The 25,407-nt window shown below is 33.0% G+C and overlaps 1 protein-coding gene across 3 annotated transcripts in view; it reads left to right on the top strand.

Annotated features, from left to right (window-relative positions):
* Window positions 1-1,300: 1,300 nt before the first annotated feature.
* The window catches only part of LOC146996798 (uncharacterized), a 68,598-nt gene continuing 44,491 nt past the window's right edge, over window positions 1,301-25,407 (top strand). Inside the window, exon 1 of one of the 3 annotated variants that reach the window (XM_085818667.1) lies at window positions 1,301-1,400. Coding sequence is in view for 2 of the 3 variants with exons in the window: in XM_085818664.1 (XP_085674790.1) it covers window positions 1,708-1,769 (62 nt within the window). In the remaining variant the exon portion in view is untranslated. Of the gene's footprint in view, window positions 1,401-1,441; window positions 1,770-25,407 lie in introns of those variants that run through there. The other 2 variants (XM_085818664.1, XM_085818665.1) reach the window with 2 other exon arrangements.

The raw sequence follows: 25,407 nt of genomic DNA, 5'->3' as shown, positions 1-25,407 counted from the left end.
CATAAAAATCTATTTGAACAGAGATCGTCGAAAATTCATAGAAAAATTTGAAAATAAGATAGAGATTAATTGAGTAAATTCGTTCCAAATCTTCTATTTATGCGCCATAATCTAGTTATTGGATATATAAAATTTCTTGTAACTACTACTATTGCATTTGTCTCTGGAGGGTCGATTTCATGAACATATTATTCTTAATTATGGCACCTAATTTCAAAACAGTTTTCTTTTCAATTAAAGATGAATCAACAATTATCTGTTATTTAAAGAAATTGAAACAGCAAATACGTTACTCGAAGATTACAGTGTGCGAAAAATAACTGCTATTTTTGTGATAATATAAAAACACTTTTTTCGCCTTGGCATTTTTCTAAAAAATAAAATACTTACTTGAAAATAAATTTACATTTAACTTAAATATATAACTTTAGATAATAAATAGTTCACCTAAAATCCATTGAAAACGCAAATATCAAGATCGATTAAGCAATCAGTTATCCTAATCCATTCTGGTTCTGCACAGTTCGAATAGTCAAATCATTTAAATGATATACTTTTATAAAGTTCAGTTGAAACTCATCCTTTTCTCACATTTATTCAAATACATCTCCTTCTTTTTTATTTTCAATATAAACTGATTTATAGACCAGTAGAAACTAAGTAGAAACTAATGATTCAACTCACATCCGAAATTAAATGTTCTCAAAGATGAATAGTAAATTGAAAATTATTCTTAAAATCAGTTAAGATCGATTCATACATAGAACAAAGGACAAATGTGCCAATATTTGGTGTGAAAGAATCAAGGGAAACAAAATACGTTAATTCCTTTACCTTATTTCATATTAAACAGAACAAAATGAGAAATCATTTAATAAGTATGCGTATCAAAAGAGTTAAGAATTGGTTAGTAAAGTTTTATGGCTATTATTCGATTGATAATGTTTTAATAACCATCGAAAGACCAAGGCTTGTTATTCCAATTCTCCGAGCTTTCGTTGGTTTTTCCGCGCTTTGATTTGGTGGCGATTCATGTGCTAACCGATATAGCATTTTAAATACAGTATTTTAAGTAGTTTGATCTCTTGATATAGTACATTTGTATCCGCTTAGACATCTTTTGCTTTATTTTTCGGAGCCCTAAACATCTCAGACAGGTAAAGACAGAACAAATCAATCAAAATTAAGGCACGGCAGAGGTTGCGAAAGACACGTGGATTGTTCATCCAAAATGCAACTTTCAGTCCTTCGCTCCCTCCGATGCGATTGGTTGGTTCCTCGAGCATGCCCAAATGTGTACCCCACTTGTGGATCGGTTGTCTAGGCGACGCGTCAAACGTCTAAACCGAGAGACATCCGAAGGCTTAAAGAAGGGTTTTGGATGATCTTCCATCTGCAAGGTAAGCAGGCAATTGATTATCACATAGCAAACTGAATATATCTATGGAGTGTTTTGCACCTTAGCAGGTCAGCAGTGCGCCACTTGCAACTGCAGACGGATCGACATCCTTTCAGCAGCTGAACCGCTGTCAACCAGAAGGGGCGATTTTTAAAAGGGAGAGGAGAAAGGTGTTCCCGTGCTGAGGAGAAATCGGTACCCAGGGCATTCTCCGAGACCTGGAATAACTTTGTGCCCGTTACCGGCGCTTGAAAAGTACGTGTGAAAGGTTCGCTGATGAGCAACGTGCACCCATTAGCTACGATTGAATGCTGAATTTTTCTACGTTATTTCGCACGTTCTTCTCAGCTTGGTTGAAGCTTCTGCTATGGTAAAAAAAAATATTCCTAACTGCACCTAGCATAACGTTTTTGACAAAATAATGTTACTAAACTTTTATTATGTTTTTAATAATTCATAAGCTCATAAAAAGCATTTACTAAAAGCTAAGCAATTGGAAATGCATGCAAATTTACTTACTTTTATATATTCACTTAATGAAAACTGAAAATAAAGCATAAAAGCATTTAAAAACATAATAAATTGTGTAATTTTACTTGAAATAAAATTTTCTGCTCATTAAAATAATATCTGCAGAAAATAAGAACATATTAGTGTATTTCCTGTTGACTTAATCTATTACTGCGAAGTACTATTTTATTTTTTCTTGCTTTCATTTATTCTTAACTATTTAGAGATTTCTTAAGGAAAATGCAATCTCTTTCAGTTCGATTCAAGCACCGACTGTGTGGGTAAAATGATTAATATTTGCTTACTAAGTGTGCATAGCCCGAATATAAAAATAAATAATCAATAATTTGTTTACAAGGAGTTCCCTCATGTTTCGCGTAAATATGAACCGATTTTCTTGACTTATAACTCCTATTTTCCTAGATAGATATGTATTTGTGCTATAGTTTTAAATATCATCCCAGCCTCCTTTACTGTAAAAATTTTTTGCCTTAACTTAGGCATGAGCAATATGATTATCTAATTAACAAATCAAAAACTGTTAAAAAATGGATATAATTTCTGATTTCCTGAATTCTTTAACCTCTTAACGATATATCCTTTTCTTATAGAATCAGATATTTTCTAGATCCTTCTTTACCTTTATAGCAGTAAAGAGAAAAATGCATTTTCTCTTCTTAATTTTAATTATTTTGCGAATCTCGAATCGTCAGATTGTGCCATAAATAAACATTTGTTTTGCTTTCTTATTAAAAATTGAAGCTTCTAAGAGATGAAAACTGCATTTTCAGTATGTGAATAGATTAAAACTATTTGCAGGTCAAAATGTTTTACCTATTTCATATTCGGCCTTTTCTCTTCAATACGTTAGATAGACTAAAACTATTCGTCCATTAAAAATTAAACGCAAAATCAAATACTAGAATGATGAATATCTATAGCTTAAAATTTATGTGAATTGACATTTCTTTCTAATGTTCGAAATTTCTATCTCTTTGATACAGAAATAGAATTTGTGAATACTGAATCTCCCGACGAAGGTATAAAAATGGGAACACTTTCACTGCTCGGAAAAAAAATTCTGCGCAGTTTGAAATAATAATTCTTTACCGTTTGCACGGTAAGTAACGATTGTACTTTTTCAACCGAAGTTTAGATAAGTATCGTATTATTAGATTATGCGATTTGGAAGGAATTAATTATGCGTTATTCATTTATTCATTCACATTATGATATCTTCTTTATTCATATAAAAAGTTAGACAGAAATTTAATTCGAGTTGTGGTCTTGGAGGTCTAAAATGATAATTGTTCGAACGATTCTCGTATTTGCATAACACAGAACATAATCCCTCCCTTGAAGTCACTAGGAATTCAACAAATAATAATAGTTATTTGTTGAACAAATATAATTGATGTATCAAATATAATTAAAAACAATTTTAAATTTGAATAATACTCAACATAAGAATTCTCAAGTCTGAAATTCATGGTATCGTGTTTATATGATCAGTTTTTGGCATTTCTAAAACTACGGCTAGTGATTTTGATTTCTCAATTGTTTCACTTTTTCTGAAAAAGGAAGTTCAATCAGTCTTTTTAGAGCACGGTTTCTTAAACTTTTTTTCAGTCGCGACCCCTTTTTATGATTGAGAACTTTTCGCCCCAGGACCTCATAATATTTAAACAAATTTTGTGGAATCCGATAAGCATTGCGCAAATCCGACGCATGGGTGAGTGAAACTGTCAATGTTTTCACTTGTACTGTAATACACTATTGCAGTTTTAGGTCATTAACTTTAATTTCTAATTTTAAGACATAGAACAATGTGAAAATTTTAAATAAGTAACTGACGAAATGACAGCGTCGTGTGCAAAACAAGGAAAATGAATGTTTATATTATAAAAAGAATGCGTTGAAACTTTTTCGTTTTTTTCTTTGTATGTATTGCTTATCTTTATCTATTCTCAGATATATTGTGTAAAAATATTTGGTAATTGCAAAATTATTATAATAAGCTAAAGAAATATCAAAACTGCTGAAATTTTTGGCGAACCCCTGCTGCAGGTTCCGCGGCCCACAGTTTAAGAAACCCTGTTCTAGAGGTTACTCAAGAATTACTGATAAAAGTATTAATAATGTAATACAGTTATCAATAAAAGTATTGATAATTGATAATGTAATGCATCTGCATCAAAATCAAATTCGATTTGATTCTGTTGCAGATGGATATTTAAATAATAAAACAACAGATTTTTTTGCTATATAATTCAGATTATTTTTTTACTTATCTTTTATTTAAAATCATTATGATACATTTATTCAAATAAAAAATAAAAACTTAATAATTAAAGATAGAAAATTTATAAATTTACTTATTTTAAATCTGACATACTTTGCCATCTGAAATATAAATCTTATAGCAACATCAAGAACAGAGGGTTAAAAGAATTAGAATCTGTCGTTCAGAGAGGGTAAGAATCGGGTGAATAGTACCTGCGTCATCAGGTACTATCGTTCTGCCTGCAGAGGAGGGAAATATTTGCATTGTCCATTATTGCGATTATCGTTAGCTCTACACCACAACGTACGCGACTACTTTGGTGAATTGGAAACGAACATGAATAAACAAATGTACGATATTGTTTCTTCAGACAAATTTCGGTTCTGCTTATAATACGGTGTACGATGGTCGTACCCGAATCAGGTGGCACTGCGGTGACAGACATCCCGATTCTTGCAGTATACCTCGTCATACCAGTTCATCTCCTGGAATTATCGTTACGGTTGTCATTGTATGTATTTTGCTTCTGTACTCGTTTAATGCAACATTACCACGACTGCATCTCATACTCAACAGCCACCTCTATACTTCTGTGGTTTTAGAACCTGTTGTCCTCCCATGCCGGTTGCCAAGTTTCAGCAGAAAAATAAGCAGCAGCATGAAGAACTTAATGCTCTATAATTCTGTATTGCTTATTAAGCCGCACTGCTGCCTTGACTTGACGGTTCTCCTAATATATCGTCTGTCGAACACGTCTGGTTGATGACTGGCAGGCGAGCGATTCAGAATATTTCATCCTTGGTTATACCAAATGTACTTTGGTAACTAACATACGAAAATACTGTTAAACCCAAATCGCTCTAGCAAAGCCTCTTACTTTAAGTGCTGAGATATGCCTCAGCAGGTACTGCAATACGAAAAATATTGCTTTCTTTGAGTCCCGTGAGTCGAACGGGAATATGATTTTAATCCGATAAATATGTCTTTCATGTGTTATATTATTCAGGGAGTAAATATGGCTTTACTATTTCTTCTTATTATTGGTGTTGTATTTTGGATGTCCGGTTTTGCAATAAATAAATATTTAAGTAATTATAAAACCAAAGTAATGCACGCAGAAATGTATGCCTGAAATTGCTTATTTAATGAAATTTTCTTTATTTACCGAATCTAAAAATGAACGCCCACTCAAATTCTTTTTTTTTTTAGCAATAAATTACCAACCTAAAAATCTAAATCTTACGCTCAATTTAGGTTAAGTCAATCACAGAAGGCATATCCGTTAGATTATTAAAGCTTGCTGTACTTTTAGCCAATCACTTTTGAAATATTATGTTTTTGAGGTGAGAGAATACAATTAGATTTTCTGACTTCCTAAGCTTTCTGTCATAGCTTTTGTATAAGATTAAGTTTGTTGAAGCCATCTATTACACTATAAGAATCATTTTCTATAAAGGCAATTTAACATTTCCTTCTTTTATTATTTTGTTGTGTGCAGCGATGTATCTCATTTGTCTGACAATAATAGCGGAATAAGCCGACAAATTTGATAGTGACTAAAAGCGCAGGATTGCACCTGTGTTAGGCAAGGGTCTTAAGCATTTTGCAGGTGACAGTACGACTTTGTTCCGTTCCGTCCCAGTTTTGAAGGAGAATCTTGCGGGCAATGGATTCAAGAAATTCCCACCTCTCTTTTCCTAATACCAAATCGCTCGACAGGATTTTTGGTTTGCCTCCGCAAAGACGCTATGCACTTACAAACATCTAAGTCTTCTTAGGGATTCAAGCGTGGGTCAATGATACAGCGATCATTACCGCTAATCACTGTATCTTAATAATAGTGGCTCATTATTTAGTAGAAGCCCTTTTTAGAAGTATCTTTTGCTCGATAAGGGGTTATTTTATTTACTTCATTTTAAATTTGGGTAATTGTTTTAAAATTTGCAAACACATTTTCAGCACTTATTGCTCATTAACCGTTCTATTTTATTTGAATAAATACTAGACAATCATTCTAATAAGCTCCAATATCGCTAAAATTATTTTTGCATTTTTTGAGAAATCGTCTTTCCAAATCATAATAAAGACTGATATTTTAATTTTAAAGCATTCATTCAATGAGTACCCCCATTTTACAGACTTTGTCTGTTATTTCAAAATCAATGATAACGCTTTTAGTAAAGCTTCTTTAACATAGTTTTTATCATACTCTTATTTCTAACTACGAAATATTTAAATAGTTTTGCAATCTTCAAAATATCGGTTCGAACAGATTTTTCCCATTTAGAACGTCTTTAATAGGTATTATTTTAAAAAGTCTTGTTCGTGAGTCGCTACCATTCTCAGTTTTCAGACGTAACGTTATAAAATGATATCATAGGCGTAGTAACTGTATCAAAATAAAATGAAGTAATATTCTAACTAAAGAGAGAAAATTTGATTATTCTTATTTTATTTTATATTTTTATTTGTCTGCCAATTACTATAAAACTAATATCGAACCACGTTTTTAGAATATTGTCATTGTAGCAGTGAAAATTTATTCGAATTTTAGGAAAAGGAAAGAAATATAAAGTATTGTTCCATAGATTTTAATTAGAAAGAATTGAACCTGAAGTTGATAAATCTAAAAAAAAATTATAATTTATTATTTATTAGTATTAAAATACATGACCAGTATATTTTCTAATTTAACTAAAATCTCAAGGTATGTTAATCTAGATAAGATTAGTTTGTGGCAACAACTACAGTTTATATATCTTAGAATAAATTTCGAAAGAAAGAAAAATTGAGCTGATGAGAGATCATTACCGCGCTACGAATTTCTATGATTTTAAATTGGAATTAAACAAAGAAGAATGGCTTCAATAACTACAGCTAGTACATGGAAATGAAGCTCCATCTTGTTTCACTGTATTCAAATGACTTACAGAATTTTACAGAAAGTCTTCTTGATAGGTTGGTGGTAGGGAAAGAGGGGTAATAAATCCTCCGGCCGTCCTTGGAGTGTTCACCTTCAGAACTGAATACTTACGTAGGTTAAGCAATACCTCTATCACCCTTGATACTACAAGGCTAATTGAGATTCTTCCTGTACTCATATAACTATACATGTGAAGAAGAGGAGGATGTGGAACCCCACATAGTATTTTTAGTATGTGTACATGTAGTGGACAGCACGCTCGAGAGGTCCATGGTTCGAATCCCGGCGATGGCATTGCTCCTTTTTCATCTCTCCTGCTTCGAAATAACCTAATGTCTCTACAGTGGCGCCTGAACTAAAAGGTGGTGAATGATGATTCTTCACCACCAGGATTTGTCGACTGGGTCTACTAAAACTCCAGTCGCCCTTTAAAAGGGGGAGTATATAAGGTATTTCTCCCGCCTTCTTGACATGGCTTCGTGGTGTACTGGTCAGCACGCTCGAAGCGAGTTCGAGAGGCCCGTGGTTCGAGTCCTGGCGAGGGCACTGCTAATTTTTCATGACTCCTGCATCAAAAAAAATCCTAATGTCTGTACAAAATGTTTGTTCCTTTATGCGTTTTTCTTTTGCTTTTGTACCACTTCATGCAGATTCTCTAGCATTTAAAAGTCAATTCTTGTTTATATACATACATTAACGTATATTGAATTTTAAATAATTTTGTTTGTTATTAATAGTTCTGAATACATATAAGCATATACTGAGTTTTAAATCCTTCTGCTATGTGTCAAAGAAAATTTAAACTTTTTACAGATAAGAAAAGTTTATTCAATAAATTATTTCTTATTTTACTTCTCCAAAAAACTTACTTATCTTTTGTTCATTTCGGCGCACTTCCTTACAACATGTATCACTATAGATCGATTTCTGATGTCGTTGAAAATATCGACTTCTATCAGTAGGAATAAAATACCCGAAGTATTTATCTAATAGTTTGCCGGTGCAAATACAAAAAGTGATCTAGAAGAAAGGCAAACGGAGTGAGAAAATACAGCAGCTAGAAAATATTAATCCCAGCTAAGAAGAGTTAGGTATCTACCAAAATGATAGATTGGAACACGAAGTTGCCAAACTAAAGGTTAAACATTAGAAGATGGAAAAGAGCGAAGAAAACCCAATGATAAAAACTAGATATGACAGCAGTGGAAGAAAACTGAGTGGATTTGTTATATGCATGAACAGCCAAAAATTAATTTAAGTATTACTGTAGACAGGAACGAAGTAAAATCATAGAAAAACGTTTTTGACATTGAGAAAGCAACTGTAGAATGTCTTTTTGCTTCGCATTATTTGTCCAAAAGATAAAGCTTGCATTTAGCTGAAAGTTCATGGAAACCAAATATTATTTAGAATGCTAGAAACTACAAAATATCACTTTAAAAATAAGAACCAAATGGATTTTTTACAAAGCTACGGAATCTTTAGCTTTGGAAGCATCTTTTTTAATGATACTACTTTTACAAATGTTGGCATTTCAAACGGATATGTAATAAATTGAATGATTTTTCAAAATTTTTATATATCAATTAGATATGTTGATAAAATAAAGATTCGAATAATTTAAAAATGGTTTATTGTATTTAAAAACTTAGTTCGTTCACTTACAGTTTGAAAGACAAGTTAGAGATCTTGTATTACTTCGAATGACAGCACTCTATATATTAGCTGCTCGACGGGCCCCTGGAAGATACAGTGCTATCTTGTGTATATCTTGTGTATACTCTTTCCAGGTTGCGTGAATGATAAATGACATGATTGCGCAATGTAATGTTACTTTACAGCTCAAACCAGTTCAGAAACCATCGCTAAAAACGTTTCTAATTAAAAAAAAATCTCATTTTCGAATAGTAAAACAATTAAAATCTACCTTATCTTATTTAAAGATTTGCAATGGAATAAATGTATTAAGCACTTTTAAAATTCGTCTCGATAATACAGCGTGGTTCATGAAAAAAATAGCTAGCCCTCCATCCAGAGCCACGCTGTTCTGAGGAATCCGTAGTCACATGCTCTTCGTTAGCTGTCTATCTGTCTGTTTGTGTCTCCAAATAAAGCAGTGTTCCAACTTTATTTTACCTTCCTAGTCAATTCATTGCGTCAGAAATGGTCTATCTTGTCATCTTAACTCTAAAGCTGGGCTGTATTTTCCTTGGCTCCCCCTGTGCATTATGAATGTAGAGATCTCAGAACAGCTTCAAAAATTCCAGTCAACTCGCAAACGTGGTAATTTACTAATCTACAATCAACGTGGATCATTAATTCTGTAGGGATATTACATAAGATGACACAAAAAATTCGAAAACTAGAAATTTCTGAAAACAAGAAATATAAGTTGAACTTGGTAAAATTACTGTAGAATTAATAGTAATACTATTAAAAACAGAAAATATGCTGTGTAATTAACTATAAATAATATTAGAAACCCAAATTACTATAGAAATCTGTTCATAATAATGAGCGCTTGAATTAATTTCTTTGTATTCTTCCCGAATAATTTATATTCATTATATTTACTTCCTAACTTCCAAAGAGTTATCTGAAGTTTAGTTGTAGCGTTTACTTTCGTTCTGGTCAAAGAATGCTCAAACCTTTATGCTTATTTGTCAAAAGAATGGATATTTTGCCTTTCATGTAATGAAATTCTCATCTGAATCTGCCTACAATTAAGTCTGAATATAGTGAATGTAGTTGTCTTAATAAATTGTAAAATTTTAAAGGTACGTGTAACAGAATATAAGGAAGCAAATTCTGTATCGAAAACAAATGATAATTAATCTAAATAATGTATTTAATAAGTAAAAACTCAGAATACATTATATATATATATATATATATATATATATATATATATATATACATACATACAGAAATATGCAAATTAGTATTATGAACTATTAAAAAATATTTCATACCTTTTCCTCCATCAAAATATTCTGTAAGTAAACTTATGATATTGTTGCTGTAACTTTTCTCACTCGTCTGACAATAAATAACATCAGAACAAGCCCAGCAAGTTCACAGTAGCAAGGAGTGCAAGACTGCACTTGTCGTTGGCAAAGGTGCATCATACAGGTGACAGTACGAATTTTCTCAATACCGCTCCGATTTTGATAAAGAGCACCCGGGGGGGGACGGATCAGAGAGTCTCCAATCCTCTTCCCCTACCACCAATCTCTCCAGAGAATTTTCCGCTCCCCGCATATTTAGAGTGCCCCCAAGCCGCACAGACACTATACATTTACAAATATCCATGCCTTCTCCGGGTTACAAATCCAGGCCCTTCGGTAGAGCAGTCAGGGTCACTAACCACTGTTGGGCGTCACATATGATGAAATGGCCTTGCCATTTAGTAATACATAAATGTGAAGACGGTGAACCACTCTAGGGACTATTAATATAAGTGATTTTTGCCAGTTGTTCTATCCATGGGGACCTTAGCCTTTCGGGCTAAAGCTAAGTATACATCTTCGATTACCAACAAGCATGTGTATAAAAACTACATTTTCCCATTCATATTCGTTTATAAAAGTAGTTCTACACTGTGAGTAGTTCTACACCGTGAGTCAAATTTTAAACCCACCAACGTATTAAGTTGGGTCGCATTAAGTTCACCACAAACGACGGTCTCCAACGGTCTGAGCAGTCCCTCAAACTAGTATAAAGATTCTCCGAATATCGATAATTAAACTAAGAGAAATTCGGTAAACCAGACACCGAGCCCGAGTAACTTGAACGTTAGTATAAAGAAACCAAGCAAACTAAAAGTAATACATTTAACATAGTTGCACAGCTCAAGAATTTTTTCAATTTGAATAGACAATATGAAAGCAAAGATGAGAGAATTTTAAAATAATTAAATAAAAATAAGGCTATTAGTAATCAAAATTTACTTAAAATAAGGAAGCCTACCACAAAAGCAAGCTCAAGCACAATCACAACATTAAAATACGAACTATAGACACACAGTTAACACATACCAAGTAAAAAACAAGCACTTGTAGAATTAAGAGATCACAAGGGATAAAATCATTAACATCTCAGTAAGTCAAAATGAATAAAACTGCAAGCAGAAACGCCAAATCAGTTCAATAAAATTTTAAAATCATTACAATATAAATAAAAATACAATAAAAGACAATTTTTAGTTAATACAGTCATAATTTTGATTATATCAAAACGCCACATGCACTCTTTTTACCCTTAATAACTCCTACAATCTCTTTGTCAAACTTACATAATTTATTGTAACTTATATTTTTAAAATTTCCAATTTTCACTTTTTGTGTAACACTTTCTGTTAATTTGAATTCAAACGCTGCGGAGCCAGGTGAATTACAAGATAAGCATAATGAACCCGTACTTACAAATCTGCCAACCACTTGTAACGATGTAACATAGCGTAACAGTCAGTCAAATGTAAAATTTAAATTCAAGACACTAGTAAAAGAAAATTACACAGACCAATTTACGCGAAGTTGGCTCACTTATCTAACTAGCGTGAAAATTCAACGTCGGGAATTATAAAAGGCAAGGCTGAAGATTATAAATCTTATCTTATCGAGCAACTTAGTAACGTGGGCCTCGCGAGGCAGAACGCGCACTGTCTTACAATCCAGAAAGGTCACTTTAAATATAAGCGAATTAATTTGCCTTCTGGCGGACAAACGAAAGGAAGAAGTGTCAACAAGGATACAAATATAAAATAATTGGTTAAATAACAAAAAGGAACCTTTATAATTCTCGCTAATTTAACCACTCATGTTTCTATAGGATTTGATCTTTAGAGCAGATGAACATCTTAAACAGATGAATTTCACTATACATGCTTATTAATGGTCTCGAAATGCTGATCACTATCAGAAGTGGGCGCTTTAAGGTTTTTGCCACGCTAAACTTTTCTATCACTTTTGCAAACGAAGACTAAGAAATGCAATAATACTTATTAATTTCTAATAAGCTAGTGAAAATCAGATGAAGAGGCCAAAATGGATGACGAATGCCGTAAAACATAATTAGAAAATGTTTTAAAGTTTTTATCTCAAAAAGCACGCAAGAGCGCGTTGATATAAAAGCAGCTTCATTTAGCTTGCTTTTTACTTATACTTCCTAATGATATCTTGTACAAGTACTCGTTTTTCGTACCACTTCCGCTTCCATAGTTTAAACTGGGAACTACTGCTTTAATATATTTTATGTGGTATTATTTTTCATATTAAAACTTACGCAGACATTAACTAGAAAATCTAAAATTTTAATTAATTTCGCTTCTAAATCAAGAGAAATCACAATTTGTTATAGCCTAACGGAAGCAATTAACAGTACGTCGAAAGAGTTTATGGGGCCAGACGAAAACCGGCTAAACCCTTTTGACATAGGACCGATACAAACCGTGCTCATTCGTTTCGCGCAGGTTCTGAAAATGTAAATGACGATCCTTTTAAATGCTTTTGAATGTTAGGCAAAAATTAAAACGTCATTTGAAACTTAACCGTCATTTAAAATGTCAGGAAACTATTCCAGTCCCTCTAGTCTCTTGACAGCATGTTGTTTATTGTCTGAAGTCAAAGGAATTAATCAGGAATGAGCTGAGATAAGCTTATAATATTCCTATATCTATCTATCTGTATTCCCTGATGATAATCCCATGACAATTTATGGAACACCAATTCATGCAATATATTGTGCACCAATATCTTTTGCAACAGTTGCTTTCCAGCACTTCAGAATGCTGAGCGACAGTATCACATTTACCTTTCCAGTAATAATTAAGTACTAAAACAATTATGACATAACCTTTCTTATTTGAATAGTTTCACAACATGTTATCACATAAACGTTATATGATTTTGACCAGAAAGATGAGCATAATTTTTTAAAGTGACTGACAGACTTCTAGTGACTTCGATACCTAGGTATGCAAATTCTGTCAGTTTAATTGCTAAGATAAAATGCTAAAAGGATTCATTTCAGGATTATGATCATATAATTCAATCTAGGTAATATTAAAAATTAAATCTAAAATTTCCATGTAATCCAGCATCGATTACAGAACGAAAGTGATGCAGGTTGCGAATAAAACAGAGGATAACCGATGAACACCTTACAGAGAAAAAAAGGGTCAGTTCTTTATCTCCCGTTCTACCGGGCCGACGACGAAATTCAGCTTGCATTTCTCATGCCTCGAAAGTGCAGTTTAGGATATATATTTGATTTATGTATAGCATTGTTCTAAAATAGGTATGCTGACACAAAATTTGGACTTTTCCGGAATTGATATACCGATTTTTTTCCACATTTCGATTCTAAGATTAAAATTATGCCAAAGTGCCATATTTTGTTAAGTCGCACGAGTGTTTTTTTTAAATTAGCTCTCAAAATTTTAGCTCCTCAGTGTTAGTTTAATTTGGTATATAATTAAACTTATTTGATTTCTTCTTTCACAATTCAAAATTTAGGTTCAGTCCAAATAAAATTCGAGGCTATTTTCTGATCTGTTTTTAAAATTTGTATTTTATAGTAATTTTTATAAATTTTCCGAAAACCATTTTGAATTACAAATTATAAAAGCTTTTTTATTTTCTTAAAGTAAGCGTGTTTCTAGGTAAATCTGCAAATTTCCAAATATATACGGGAATTTATACATTGGCGCGTTTGCAAATTTGGCCTGTTTGTTATAAACTATACGAATAATAACACCAAATGGGGTATAGAGTATAGAGGGTACTCTCCGACCCTCCTGGTCACGGAGTGGCGTCATGGTCAGAAAGAAAGAATGACCCCAAAAGGAAGTTAACAAATATAATACATAATGAAAATGCAATTAAGAAACAACATATAACAAACAATCACGAACATACAAACAAAAATTAACACAAAGATTCCAAACACAAAGATCAGATCACAATTCTAATTAAACTTCCATTTGCCCTGATAAATTTGAGGACATCTTGTGCAAAAAGTAAAAGAGCTTTGATATCACAATTATCACTATATATACACAGTCCAGTCACATTAATGTGACCATCTGTCAAAAGCCAGAATAACCACCTTTCGCAGAGCGGACTGCTGCGAGACGTGCAGGAAGAGAGTCACATAGGTCCCTGAAGGTGTTCTCTGGGATGTTGAGCCATGCCGACTCTAATGCCGTGGCCAGCTGCGCTAGATTACGCGGTTGAGGATCCATGGCGCGAACAACTCGATCGAGATGGTCCCACAGATGCTCGATTGGGTTTAAGTCAGGTGAGTTTGCTGGCCAGGGGAGGACGGTAAACTCATCCTGGTGCTCTTCGAACCACGCACGTACACTGGCAGCTGTATGGCACCTCGCATTGTCCTGCTGGAAGATGCCATTATCCTGAGGAAAAACAATGCGCATGTAATGGTGAACATGGTCCGCAAGGACAGATGCGTACTTGTATTGATCCATTGTGCCTTCCACAATGATCAGTGAACCTAGAGAATGCCAGGAAAACATTCCCCAGACCATAATGCTCCCGCCTCCAGCTTGGACCATTCCGGCAATGGTTGCAGGGTGGTTCCTTTCAGAGGTTTCACGCCTTATACGCCAACGTCCATCTGTCCGATGGAGCATAAAACGCGATTCATCCGAAAACGCAACCTGTCGCCACTCAGTGGACGTCCAGCTGCTGTACTGGCGTGCAAATTCTAGCCTTCGCCGTCGATGAACAGCAGTCAGCATAGGTGCACGAACCAGGCGTCTGCTTCGGAGGCCCAGACGCAGCAATGTTCGCTGAATAGTACTTTGGGAGACACTTTTGGTAGCCCCTTGGTTCATTTTGGTGGTCAGTTGCTCAACGGTAGCCCGTCTATCTGTCCGAACGCATCTCCGCAACCGTCGTTCGCCTCTGTCATCTATGGCCCGTGGTGCACCACATTTGCCACGTCGCTGATTTTGGACAGTCCCATTTTGCCATGCACGGTACACTTTTACCACGGCGGCACGCGAACAGTTCACAAACTCAGCCGTTTCGGAAATGCTTCCACCCTTGGCCCGAAAGCCAATGATCATGCCCTTTTGGAAGTCGGATAAATCGCTTCGTTTCTGCATTACGCCAACGATTGAAATGTTTTCCGAAGCCCTCATACACCCTTTATATACGCTCAACTGCACTGTGCTGCCACCTGCCTTCTGTGATTGGTTATTTAACTCTGACATGGAAAGTACGTGGTGGTCACATTAATGTGACTGGACTGTGTAGCATTATCAATTTTATAAAGCTTCCTCTGATCAGCAAAGATAAGACAGTCCTCCATGAAGTGTTTCGAGTCTCCGTTGACATTGCAAAAAATACGTTCATTATTTTGTAAATTAAATCTCTTTAAATAACAGTGAAATCTTCCGTGTCCCGTGAGAATTTGGTTTAAATTAATGTTGTTAAAAATAGCCATTTGGTTAGAAATTCTGATAATTTTCATGCATCCTTTATTGTTTGGTGAATTTTCCCACCGCATTTTCGATTTATCAATATAAAATTCCTTCATATGTGTGATGGCTATCTGTTTCGATTCTGAAATTTCAATAAAGGGGAGATTCGCATCTGAGGCTGCTTCCTTAGCCAGACAGTCGGCTCTTTTGTTTCCAATATGGCCCACATGAACTTTGATCCAGTCCAGTCCACACCAAATGTGGTTTACGCACTTTGTTTAATTCTTTCAAAGTATGAACGATGTACTTCCGCTATTTAATAATTAAAAGAGGAAAATAAAATAGCTTGCTATAAACTGACAATATCGCCAAGTGAATTATTCTGGGATCAAACTGAAAAACATTCGCCATGATAAATTTTTAAATTCCTTGGTGAGTTTTCCCCAAATTTTACAATTAATATTTGGACATAAATTGAGTCATCGAATCGAAATATGGAAAAACATCGGCACGTCATTTCAGAAGAAGTCGGATTTTCTGTAAAAATACATACATTAGAACAATGCTATATATAAAGCTAATATACATCCGAAGTCGGTTTCGAGACATGAAAAACGCACGTTAAATTTCGTCAATCGGCCTAATAGGGCGGGAGATATAAAACTGCCCCCTTTTTTATCCAAGGTGTGCAAGTGAGGTTGTCATTCCACGGGAAAAACTATGAGGATCTTCACAGACAGCTTTCTAAAAAGAAAAAAAAATGGCAGACTTTGAGAGAGAAATATAGAAACTTTAAAATTCAGTAAACAACTTCAAAACAATATGAGTTATTTTTTTCAGTCATTCGAAAACTCAGTTTATCTTAAAACTTGAAGAACTGACAGAACAACATTACGAAGAATGCATATCATGGTAATTCTTTAGATTAAGCCAAACTTCAGATGTCAATGGAGAAAGCAAGTCATAGCAAAAGGTTTCGATTTCTACATATATACACTAACGAAATACTTTTAAAAACATACATCACGTTGATTGATTCCAAAATTTATATTTCCTAACAGACGGGCTAGCTATATCGATATTTCATAATTTTTGCATGCGTAACATGAACAGGAGACAATACCTTTCAGAAATCCCTCCGCAAACAAATTTCTTTAGGTAGAGAACCCTCATGTGCGTTTCTTCAATTAATCAATCGACAAGAATATATACACAATGTCTGAAAAACGAAACTAGATTGTAGGATGTTGAACAAAGCAGTTGAAATGCTTTCATTAGAAAGTGTGCAGATAAAATAACTATCTGTATTAGTAACTACTTTAGGTTACATAAAATCCTTTCTGAACTCATGACTAGATTCACTTAACAATATTATATTTCGTTCATATTATAACTCATAATGCACAAAATTTATATGATTTAAAGAATAGAATTATCTAATCGTTGTCACATGTTCTATTCAAATACTATAATAAAGCTAGAATGATGTATAAAAGAAATTAAGCAAACAAAACAAAAAACAAACAGTTTTTCACAGACGATTGAGTATTTTTCATTCAATTAATTCAGTTCTCACTTCGCGAGAAGGCAAAAATACATAAAATCTCAAAATATTTATATTAAAAATTACGAAGTAAATCTCAAACACTTATTTCCTCGAAAAAATTCTAGAAAGGATTAAGCATGATTTAATTGGCAATAATAAATGAAGAGATAAATGAATGTTATCTTTGTTGTTGCGAAGCTAAGTTTCTCTAGATTGGCCACAAATCCAATAGTCTCCTGTTTCAAACGTAAACAATTAATGGCCGCCATAAAAAAAAGCTTAGCAGCACTTAAACAACTTTAAAATTGTTGATAATTCTAAAAATATTGCATACAGATTTACTAAAGGCATAAAAACCTTAACCGGAAGATAAAAACAATATAATTCAATCATTTTTAAAGAAAAAAATGTACAATTTACAAACATATACGAGTAAAGAAACTGAGGTCACTGAGCCGGGTAACAGAGTGGATATATATATAAATATATTTATATACGTTTGGTGCGGCCGATTGCAACCAAAATACGAGTGCACATCTACATGTTATAGCAGTCCTATATACAAAATTTCAACGTTCTGAGGCTACTCATTTTTGAGTTATGCGAGATACGTACGTACGCACGTACGTACATACGTTCGTACAGACGCCACGAAAAATTCTCTTCAGAATTAATTTTAAAGCAGTTTTATAATTTTTTTGGCCATGGCCTGCCAACATGCTTATACATCGCGGATAAATCTCCGCAAAGTCTTTCACAGTACTGGCGAAAAGAAAATACATCTCGCAGTTCTCTTACACGGACTTGTTCAAACTCAGTAACTTCTTGATACTGGCTTCTCCGTCTCCTTAAAGGCCTTCTTGACTCCAATCTTGCTCATAATGGACTGGCTCATATGGCTCATATGGAAGATAAGTGAAGGACACGAAGTTTACGTCGCGTTAAAAAAAAAAAAAAAAAAAAAAAAAAATGATTTGCATGTTTATAGTGGGTCATTAGCGCCAGCCTTATTTTTCTAGCCCAAAATTTGAATAGACATCATCTTTTAAATGAGTAAGCACACCTCTAAAATTTCGTTTATTTAGCACAATTCCTTCTTGGTGTTGGGATATGTAATCAGTAAAGTTGTGCATTTTTTGTAACGTCAAAACATGGCCACCAAAGATCAAGACTATCGGCATGATTGTTCCATTGTTTTTGCTGAATGTAATATAGATAAATGTTAGCGAAAGTACCTTAGAAAGCCCACCATGAAGATATGCTTCACTCTACGTGGCTGTGTGCTTGACAGTGTTCACTTTCACAAATAATAAGCAAATGATTTTGTCCCGCGTCTTCTGCGGATGAGATCAGGATTAAGTTTCTAGCCATTCTTTCCTCGCGTCTTCACTAAAATCTGCTAACTTCAGTTAATGAAGTTAAGAGACTTTCCGTACAATAGTTAAAAATCCATTTTTATTATAATACTGAAATTCTAAGAACATTAAAAACAGTATTTTGATAGAACCAGGCTGCACGTAATCAGGCTGTATGTAATGAGGCTTCAAAGAATAAAATCAGTTTCCTTTGTTCTGCCAAATTCCCTAGCCTAAATAATGAAATTAAACAAAAATAAATAAACAGAATAACGAAACATAGAGGGTCTACCTATCCAGGGAAAAATGAGATAACACATTTAACCCTTCCGGAAGTTCAGGAATGAAATAAAGATTTTTTTTTTTTTTTTTTTTTTTTTTTTAATCTGTTTATAAGGAAATTCTTCGAACTCCAGTTAATGGAGATGGCAGGTTTTCTTTCCAACAATTAAGAATGCATTTTTATTCTAATAATGAACTTCCAAATTTATTAGAGAACCTTATTATTTTCATTGTAAATCCTATTCTTCCAAAATCCTTTACTTCTTTTTCTTTTATTTTAGTCAATAGTCTCAGCACATTCCTTTACTTACTCATTTATGCTTGTTTCGTTTAGTTAAAGGATTTAATTTTAGCAGCATAAAGCAAAATAACTTTGCATCTTGCAGAAAAATGGCCAAAATGAGATTAGTCGGTCACTCTCAAATGCATGAAGCAGTTGTCGCAAATTTACGGCCCACGAAGCAACTTAATACGGCCTGCGTATACTTTAATTAGTATTATTATGAGAAGAATTTGAAGAAAAGGGTTAATATTTTAATAGTTTGGAGTCCAATTTTACATTATTTTCATTATTAAAAACGAATATGAATAACGCTTCGGAAAATCTAGAAATGTAGCTGATTAAATTTCACCGCTATATCTTATTTAATTAATTAATGTAATTTAATTTATTTTATCGCTTCATCTTATTTCAATAAGATCTGAAGATAAAAATTTGATTAACTTTTATGAATACCTGTTTAAAGATAAATATTCTTAGTTACGAATTTTTGCAATAAGAAAATCGTTTTGTTTGGGAGTTCATTTATATGAGAACAGTTTGTATGGGAATGGTTAAAAATTAATACGTTTACGAAAAGAACTAGACTGCCGATGAAGATCTACATTTTTTTATGAAGATAATTTCCAGTTATTTTCCTCCACGATTATAAACTTTATGAAACTCGAAACGCCATGAAATGTTGTATCTGAAATATGTAATAAGAAACAAAGAAGTTTGAAAAGTTCATAATTATTTACATACAAATATGCATTTTTTTGTATGCGCGTTATAGAAAAATGTAATAAATAAAAGAAGGAAAATAGGTTGTCATTCTCGAATTTTGTCCACTCGAGAAAGTTTTAATGTTTGTCTTTAGATTAAATTATTAGAAAGTTATTTAGTGGTTACTTCAATACATTTCGTTTATTTGAAGAACTGGCACTCTGAAAATTTTAAAATTTAGCTGCCATTACACTTGAATTAAAAATTGTGGCCTATGGAATTTTTTTGCTGATACCAATTTTTAGATTTAAGCAGAAAATAAATATTAACTTCAATTTTTATTTGCGTCACTTTTGTACATATGTTTTGACAAATATGTAGTAAGAAATTTTTAAATTTAATAAAATGTTTGCATTGTTAAATTTCTTCTTTTTTTCTTTCTTTTATTTTTGTTAGTGCGACCCGTCAGCTACTTTGAGATTTGGGCCGCGTGTGCAATTTGAGTTTCAGGCCACTGGCATAAAGCATTTCTAAAATTAATATAAATTAATTGTTGCTTACTTGAAAATGCTAATAACAGGACTATGGTCAAGTACAATGCAATAACTTAAATGAAAACTGTTTTACTTTCATATCCCGTTTGATATGGTATCTAGAGTTAGTTAACAATCAACTAATTTTTACTGCATATCGTCAGCCCAATATCATAGCAAAATTTCTGCGAAACTATTGTTTCAAAGAGAAATGTTTAATGACTTGCCACTGTGGGAGAATCAAGTTATAAGTTGTTAAATTTATCTAATAATTATATGCTTTACGTAGAGCACATAATAAACGCATTACTCATCCTTGGCTAAGCATGAAACATCCAAACCTATGTCGAATTTAGTGGAGTATATTCAGTGTAAAGCCGCAAACGTATACAAATAAAATAAAATAAAAATTGATGATTCAGGGCTTTGGAGCGGTACCGACGACAATTTGAAAAACATAGTAAACTCCGAAATACATTGATTAAATGTAATTTAGCAATATTAGGTTTCCCTTAATCGCTAAGTCGTTCTTCTAAACCTGCTGAATAATAAAATTCCCGAACGAAAAAATTTTTCTCCTGAAACAACTTCAGAAATATTTTGATAAGGTGCTTCTCCATTATTAAATCCTGCAGGGTATGTTAAAACTTACCAAAAGAAAGGTCTAAATCCTTACCATTCCTTTAGTTAAGCAACCTTTTTTCTTTGCCATGTACTTTCAATTTCCAAAATGTTTCAAATGACACTAATATTCATATTTTGGCATTTTAAAGTTTTAAAATAATAATTTTGCAAAAGTTACGAAATTTAACTTTTTATATGTTTCCTTGATTCCATCCTCGTGTTTAAGAAGTTTTTATACTTATAATAAAAAGTAAAATACAAAATCCTTGACACTCATACTACAAAAACTGACTGAGAGATTTCGTTGACAAACAAAATATTTGGCATTAGTATATAATTAAAAATATTAGCTTATAAAAAGATTTATGATGCTAATAGATAAAGTGATAAGCATTAATATGAAGATAGTTGTGATTTTTTTATTCATATAATATTTTAAAGAGAAAAGATCTTATTCTCAGAAACTTATATAATTCGGGTTCTAGAAAATACTGGCAGGCTTCAGTATTGGCACGTAAGCAACTCATAACATTACTTATACAAATTAAAAAAATTAATTTGTGTGCGACTATTAGATATTGATTCTAAAGTAATAAAACTTCATCAAAATATTGATAACGCATATTTAGTGTTTGAAAAACTTTGTATGCGAATTCCTTTGGTATAATCAGTTGTACCCAAACCATAAATTTTTTAATTATTATAAACACTTTAAAATTCTAAATATAAATTAAAAACAGAATACTGCACATTATTAAATCACAAAATATTATTATTGAATGGCACTTAAGCCCGAAAATTGAGCTACTCTAGCTTCTTCATTACCGATCCCCTCGAGGCAAGTTAAAAATGACGTCAAATATTCCAAATTTTAAAATTAAATATCTCGGCCATTTTTGTGTCATATAGGAGTCACTCCTTTTCGTGTTTTATATTATGCACAGCAGTCGCAAGACCACTTCCATTCCAAACTTGTTTGAGTTTGTTAAGTTTTTGAGTTTAACAGATTTGTTTATTGTATATTGTAAGTGATTTCTCTATTGTAAGTCCTGATATCAGTTTAAAAGTTTTAAGTAAAATAATAACAATTAACTCATTTATTAATTAGTCCTAAATTAATACTGAAATTAAACTATTATGCAGTTTGAAATCCATTTTTAATCTTTTATAAAATATTTTTATAATTACGTTCTTGAAGAAATTTTATCTCTTACAAATAAATATTTTATTTATGTTTGTTTCATAAGTTTCGACAACAGTGTCTCAATTGCATTCTCAATTTCATAAAACTGCTAAAAGCGTTTTTTCTTAGAATTTTTTGTGCTTTTCTAGATACGACTGATGATAGCATATCATCACTTTTTTTTAATGCATCACTTTCTCTCTCAGTTTGTTCAGAATTTTATAAAACTTCAGTAGTTAGTTAGGTTTTATGCATACTGTCTCAATACTGTTGTGAATACTCATATTCTAAAACTTAATCTTTGTAACTTTCCTCACTGATGTCTGAAAGCTATAATTTGCAATTCCTCTGAGGCTTCTTCTGCATAAAAACCCTATTTTCAGTTTTTATCTGATTTTAAGAGACTAACCCTCGCATTGACTAGAATATGCATGGCCTACAGTAAAAATATCAACATGATTATCTCGTTCAGAATGCTTGAGTTTTCTCAAAATTCAGTTACGTTCATCATTTACTGAACATTGTTTCTATAATGATATTTGAAAGCTTTGATAATGCTCTAAAATGAAAAGTTAAATGTTAGAAATTGCATATGCAGAAGGAGACACTACTGTTTTTTTAGAAAGAGATCAGAGGTGTGTGCGCTCACTTTATCTAATTAGTAAAGCCATTTTGTAAATTTATCAATTCGCTGTCCCATCTCAAATGAAAGTCAGTAAATAAACGATTTGTCATCGATGACTTCTTGTTACTGTGATTAAGTAAATTTTTGACTTTTTTTAACCATTGAGGTTTCTTGCTTATCTCCACAACCAGTGCTATCTTCTTTATTTCCGGGTCCATATTGCACATTAATAATACAGCAACTATTCCTTCAGTTTCTTAAACCAACGAATATTTCAATTTCAAATAATAATGTGTGTCCAGACAGTGTTCTGCAACTCAGTTCAATTTCGTCTGAATTATAGACTTTGCTTGGCTTGTATCCATTCAGCAGTATAAGTAAAATGTTTTATACTACATAGTTATCATCTATATCACAATCGGATTCTTTCTTGGCACCATGCAATATCTGGTGAAAAATGTTGGATTATTCTTTCTCCAACTTGTGAGCCATATGTCAGTTGACTTAAAATTATCTTCTAGTATTTAGCAAATTAGCGAAAACAGCTCTAGCTTTCTTTATAACTTTAAACTATTCTAGAAAAAGAATTCAATGTCTCTTGATTTTCTTTCAACTTTCGTGAGATATCTGCATTTTTATTAGTTCTTTATCAATTATTCCTTTTTCAAGAAAACTGCACAACACTGACTAGGAAATTCTTGATTTAACTTCAATTTGCTAAAATGCTTCTTTCAGAGCTTTATTCAAATTTCAAAATTTATGTTATTAGCCAGCGAAAAGATTGCCCTTTGTCTGTTTTGTCAATTTGCCACTTCATTATCTCAAGCATGACCAAGGCTTTCCTTGCTTTCAGTTCACAGTTACCATCTCCTTTCTATTCAAAGACTTAATGTACGATATTGCTTAGAAAGATTTCATGATTTTTTTAATAACTCTCTGTTAACATAATGGTGTGTATCCCCAAGAGAAGATTTTGAATGTGGAAACCTGAAAAGATGGATAGTTCTAGATGTTACTCTTCTACCTCCTGTCACCTAGTTTTTCAGAAGAACCCTTACTCATTTAGAGTGCTTATACAGGATTGTTTGAAGTTAAATAAAAATATTCTGATTTTCTGAAGTCTGAAGGTCAAAGGACTTTTGGAACAATGTCTCATAGGTACGTGGACCTGGGAGTAGGAGGATATCGGTCAAACCTATTTTGTTTTCTAGAGTGTCGCTATGGTAAACAAATACTAGAGTGAATTTTAAAGAATGCATTTATTCTATTGTGGTTTATGCGCTGTCGGCGAAGTAGATTTAATTCAATCCAATAAGTTTAACTGAAATGGAAGAAAAAATGCATATAATTTAATATTCCGTACAAGGAAGTCATGTGGTGTACACATCAGATTTTTTATTCAAGATTTCCGAAGCTACAGGTGAATTTATAGGTTGGCGCGTTTTGAAATTTGGCATATTTGTAGAAAGCGACATCAAATATGGTTTAGACACTTTGTTAAAATTATTTGAAAGTAGGAACGATGTGAGGAAGGATGTGCCTTTTTTCCCGCTCCGGCATAATGGAAAGGTAAGGAAAATAGGTTGCCTAATATTAAGAAGTTCGCCAAGTGAATTATTCTTGGCGCAAACTCTTGGCACTGATATATTTTTGAAATTTTCCGTAAATTTCGCATCAAATTTTACAAAATTTAATATCTAGGCATAATTTGAATCGTAGAATCGAAATATGGAAAAAATTGGCATGTTATTTCAGAAAAAGTCCGATTTTGTGTCCAACTACCTATGTTAAAACAATGCTATATATAAATCAAATATATATCCTAAGTCGCGCTTTCGAGACATGAAAAACGCTATTTGAGTTTTGTCAATCGGCCCAGTAGAACAGAAGATATAGAACTGTTCCCCCCTTTTTTTTTCGCAGTGTACTTTGCAGTTAAGATGAGGATGGTAGTGGAGATGATTACAAATGGCGTCAGGTAGAATGACGAATGCAAATACAGTGAGTAGAGTACAAGCAAGATATTTGGGTATAAAAAGAACTAGTCTAAAGATGTAATTGACTAGTAGTGATCAAAATAATAGGGAGTATTATGTTACAAATGTCCAGAATGCTAAAGAAACACGTAATAGGATACTATATATACGATAAAATCTAGAGTGGCCGTGCATTAGTTAGATATTTGTTATTAATTATATATATTAGTTAGATATTTGCACATGACAATCTTGCATGTATTCGCTTTTCACCCAGTGAAGCATGGAGACAATTTAAATTCACAATAAGTGTATATTAGTTAAGTTGACATTGTCTTGGTAAGTTCATCGTTGATTGTAATTCCTATAATCACACTATATTGCACTAAGTGTCAAATGCGCTACAGTTCCTTGTTGCAGATTAGTGCTATTTTGTTGGCTAATATAGGATAGCTCAGTAACTGGAAGTCTTACATGACATGGCAGATGTCCTGTCCCAGGTTTGTAATAGACGTAGTAGTCTGGGAAGCGCGTTGCAGTTTCCGAAAGGTCAGCGCGATAGAAATAAAGAGGAAACGGTTCATGGCCCGCAACAAAGCTGATAATTTGTAGGTCAGCCATGCGTCCATGAAGGTTGACTTTCGGAAGGAAGACGAGTGTACGTCTCTTGGTATCACCAAAGTCCCATTACTATTACCCTTTCTGGGTGACTTTGTGAAGCAGCTTCTTTTTCAAG

Source organism: Stegodyphus dumicola, chromosome 6 (assembly GCF_044657685.1).
Source record: "Stegodyphus dumicola isolate Sdum_Otavi_A_Nest chromosome 6, ASM4465768v1".
NCBI classification, from domain to species: Eukaryota; Metazoa; Arthropoda; class Arachnida; order Araneae; family Eresidae; genus Stegodyphus; species Stegodyphus dumicola.
This window is presented reverse-complemented; position numbering and strand designations above follow the sequence as displayed.